At 56.6% G+C, this 3,954-nt stretch overlaps 1 protein-coding gene across 1 annotated transcript in view; it reads left to right on the plus strand.

Annotated features, from left to right (window-relative positions):
* COL27A1 (collagen, type XXVII, alpha 1) overlaps nucleotides 1-3,954 on the plus strand; it is a 161,352-nt gene that overhangs the window by 103,549 nt on the left and 53,849 nt on the right. The window contains exon 25 of the mRNA XM_014528887.1: nucleotides 1,001-1,045. Coding sequence (XP_014384373.1) covers nucleotides 1,001-1,045 — 45 coding nt within the window. The remainder of the gene's footprint in view (nucleotides 1-1,000; nucleotides 1,046-3,954) is intronic.

A 3,954-nucleotide genomic window follows, 5' to 3' on the forward strand; every position in this document is an offset into this window, starting at 1 on the left:
ATTCTCTCCCCTTGTCCTCTCCCCCCAGGGGGAGATGGCCCACATGTCCGTCTGGCCCCTCTGGTGTCATAAGCTGAGGTCTGAGGGAGGAGCTGGGGGAGGATGAGGCTGGGCCCGGGATTGCAATGAGCCACATCCATCTCTGAGCCAAAGCCCTGGCTAGTCTGGGCCCCTGTCCTGCCCTCTGAGGTCTCGGCCTTGCTCCCCCGGATACCAGTTGGGTTTCTGTGGTGGGAGCGATGACATAGCCCCGGTCGATTGATCCCATGAGTCTGCTCGCCCCTGTCCCTCTGTCCAGCTCACACTGTGGGGAGGCCAGGGCAGCTGTCACTTCCTAAGGAGTAGGAGCCACCCTGGTGTGGGATCAAGCTGACAGCTGAGGCTGTGAGAGACCACCAAGCTGGAGAGCTAGCAACAGCCTTGGAGATAAATGAGTCTGATCTCCCTCATTTGTAGTTGAGGAGGCTGAGCCCAGAGCAGAGATGAGACTCACCAGGGTCACCGGAGGCAGAGCTTTGGTGGGGGTCGGCGTCTAGGACCCAGGGGCCCTGGCTCCTAGACCATTCCCGTCCTGCCGTGAGGGGGCCTGGTGCCGGAATCGGGGTTTCAATCAGTCAGACTTACGTTCCAGCTCTAGCCCTACCTCCTGCTGGCTGTATGACCTCCAGCAGCTCGCTTCTCCGAGCTTCAGTTTCCACCCCACAAAATGCAGTGGGTTGGTGAAGGGCCCACATGTGATGTAGACATCAGCGTGCCGAGTAAGCCGCCCAGGGCCACTCGGAGGACACGGGTGACTCGGGTCACCTCCAGGGCCACAGGGTCTGTCCCAGTGTCCCTGTGTCCCTGCCATTTGTGTAGAGTCTCCAAGGCCAGACTCTGGGGACGAGGCTCCTCGTCCATCCCCACCACAGGGACTAAGGCGGGTCGGGTGGGGGGGTGCTCTCAGGAGGCCTGGACTCCTGCTACTCAGCGCAATTGATCCTCCTCTGTTTCTTCGCAGGGGGAGCCGGGCAACCCTGGACGGCCGGGGCCCGTGGGTGAGCAGGTAAGTCCCCCCCTGGTCTCCGAGCAGAACGGCTCTGTATTGAGCACTTAACTCTGTGCCAAGCCCTTTGGGAAGCAGTCCACATGCACCCCCCTTTCAGTCCCTTCCCAGCTGCAGAGGTGGGTTCGCTCGTCTCCCTCTTTCATTGATTGGACGCTGAGTCTCGGGGAGGGGGAGTCTGACGGAGAGCCGTGAATCACAGTCACAGCGGCCATGCCCCACGGCCTGCCTCTGCCGCTGTCTCTGGAGCATTTTCCCAAAGGGGTGACGTGACATGGCTCCCAGAACAGTCAGCCTGGAAGAGCCCTTCAACAGTAGCTGCCTGCACTCGACTTACAGATGAGGAAGCTGATGACCAGAGGAGCGTAGCCACTTGCCAGGGGCTGTTGGTCAGGCGTCCCTAAATCCTAGAGCAAGTGAAATTCCAACCAGAGGCTCTGGCTAGTCGGGAAGCCAGGCCAAGCAAGGTCTGAAGAAGGAGGTTCAAGGACCACCGCCTTCCTTCACTATCAAGGTCCTGGGCCTTGGCGCTGGAGAGACGCAGCTCTGAGTGCTGGCTGGGCGGACGGGGGGAAGGTAGCAGTCTCCTCCACTCCTTTAAGGAGGACCCGTCCCCACACCCTGTAAGGAGGAATGATGTGGGGACGCAGAAGAATCTGTCTCCACCGAGCACCATGGATGGCGTGAGAGCCGGGCACGATGGGCTCCCTCACCAGGTCTGCACCATCTGTTGGGGGGAGAGAGAAGTTGGAGCAGGGGGAGGAGTGGGTGTTTTGAAACGCTTCCAGTGTCATTTGAGCGCATTCTGCGGGAAGCCCAGGAGTTTGGAAGGGCTGCTGCGGCCTGGACATATTTCCTGATTGGAAAAAAAAAAAGGCAATCCAATCAGCAAATTTAATTTCATAGTTATGCTGATGGTAGGGCCCTCAGGAAAAAGACACTCAGAACCCTAGAATGCCAGTGTTCTTTGTGCCTCGGACCCGTTTGGCAGGCGGGAGACGCTCATAGGCCCCTTCTCAGAGTAGAATGTTTAAATGCAGAAAATACAAGGCGAAGGATAGGGCCCTCGGGAAATAGACACTCAGAACCCTAGAATGCCAGTGTTCTTTGTGCCTCGGACCCGTTTGGCAGGCTGGAGACGCTCATAGGCCCCTTCTCAGAGTAGAATGTTTAAATGCAGAAAATACAAGGCGAAGGATTGCAAGGAAAATCGATTCTATTCAAACGACAGTTAGGAAAATATGTCCAGATGTGATCTACTCATAGGTATGCTTCTTTATTAATAACAAGATCTAGCATCAGGTCTAATAACAACCTCAATTTCGAAGGGGTGACAAGACTTAAGGATACCTCTTGAAGCTTCTGCAGTAATATGACATGTCAATATCTGTGACAGTTTTAGCTCCTAGAGTCACAGTACCGGCTACATTTATTGGGCACCTGTTCGGTACGAGGCTCTAAGCCACTTTCTACACCATCACCTGCAATTCCGCCAGCAGCCCTACGGTGGAAGGTGTTATTGCCCCATTTTGCGCATGAGGCTCAGAGAAGTAACTTGCCCAAGGTCTCCCAGGCAGTAACATCACTGTCCAAGCTGCCAGGGCCCACACCCGGGCCTGCGGGATCCCCGGGACCTGCGAGAGGGACTGGAAACCCCTTGGCCTTCTAACAGCTACTTAGAGTGTAGCCGGCTTGCCAGGCCCTGTCCTAGGTGCTGGGGACACCCAGACGATTCCAAGGCACGGGCCTTGCCTTAGAGAAGCTCTGGCGGGGTGCGGGGGGTTAGGGGGAGGGCAGGCATGTAAACACCTAACTCTGAGATGCCTGGTCCAGCAGAGGACCCACAGCTGTCTCTCCTAGTTGCCTCCCCAGCATGTAGCGGAATGTCACGTGAGAGGAGGGAGGGAAGGAGAAAAACTCCCATAGCAGACAGTGGCCCTTTATCTGTAGACACCGAGGACCAGGCCAGCTGCTCCCCCAAATCAAGGACTCTGATCCTGCCTGTGCAGTGCCCACTGTAGGTGACGATACTGCCTCCTCCTCGGTGCCCTCCGCCAGCCCGAGACGAGCCAGCGTGCCCGTGCTGTCAGCCGCTTCTCCACCCGCCAGGTGGAAGCCCTGGGCCTCTGGCACTGCCCCCCACCCCCACCCCTCAGCCTCAGCCCCACCCGCAGGACGGGCCTGCCAGGATGTTCCGGACAGTGCCCCAGGGAGGCCACAGAGGTGGGGCCGGGGAATGGGGCGCTTGCTGTATGGCCCTTATTCATTAGGATCCTGTTTGGCTTCTTGTTTGAGGTTTATGACCTGCCTGCCTTCCAGGGCCCAACAACCCATAAATTTAAAGTAGCTATGAAATTTCTCTTTCCCTGGGCCAGTCGGGCAGAGGCCTCCGAACAAAGCCGCTTTTCTTCCCTGCACTCCGCGTCCTCTCCATGTCTGACTGCTCCCTTGTGGGGCACTCCGGCCTCTGTCTTAACCCCGTGCCCTTTTAAAACAAGTTAGAATGGGATGGGAGGGAACTCACATGTATTGAGGGCCGACATGTGCCCCGAATTATCTCCAGAACTCGGAACAACCCCGAGAAGAGGGCAGGACCTTATGTAAAGTCCTCCGTTCTGGAGATGAGACTCAGAGAGGCTCTGTGGGCTGCCTGGGGCCCACCAACCTGAAGATTCAATGGCAGTGACACCGATAGTGCTAGGTGCCAGCCATTGTTATTCATATTGCTGTCACCTGAAAGTGCTCTGATTTATTTATTTTTTTTAAGTACGTTGTTGCAAAAGTCAAATACTCAGTTCTTTTCTATGGCTTATTAGCTATGACCTCATACCTTGTACCTCACTCTCTCACCTCCTACTTCAACCCCGAAGGGTCTCTGAGCCCAGGGAGCCAGGGCCCTCCGTGAGTGA

This window comes from Myotis brandtii, unplaced genomic scaffold (assembly GCF_000412655.1).
Source record: "Myotis brandtii unplaced genomic scaffold, ASM41265v1 scaffold658, whole genome shotgun sequence".
NCBI lineage: Eukaryota > Metazoa > Chordata > Mammalia > Chiroptera > Vespertilionidae > Myotis > Myotis brandtii.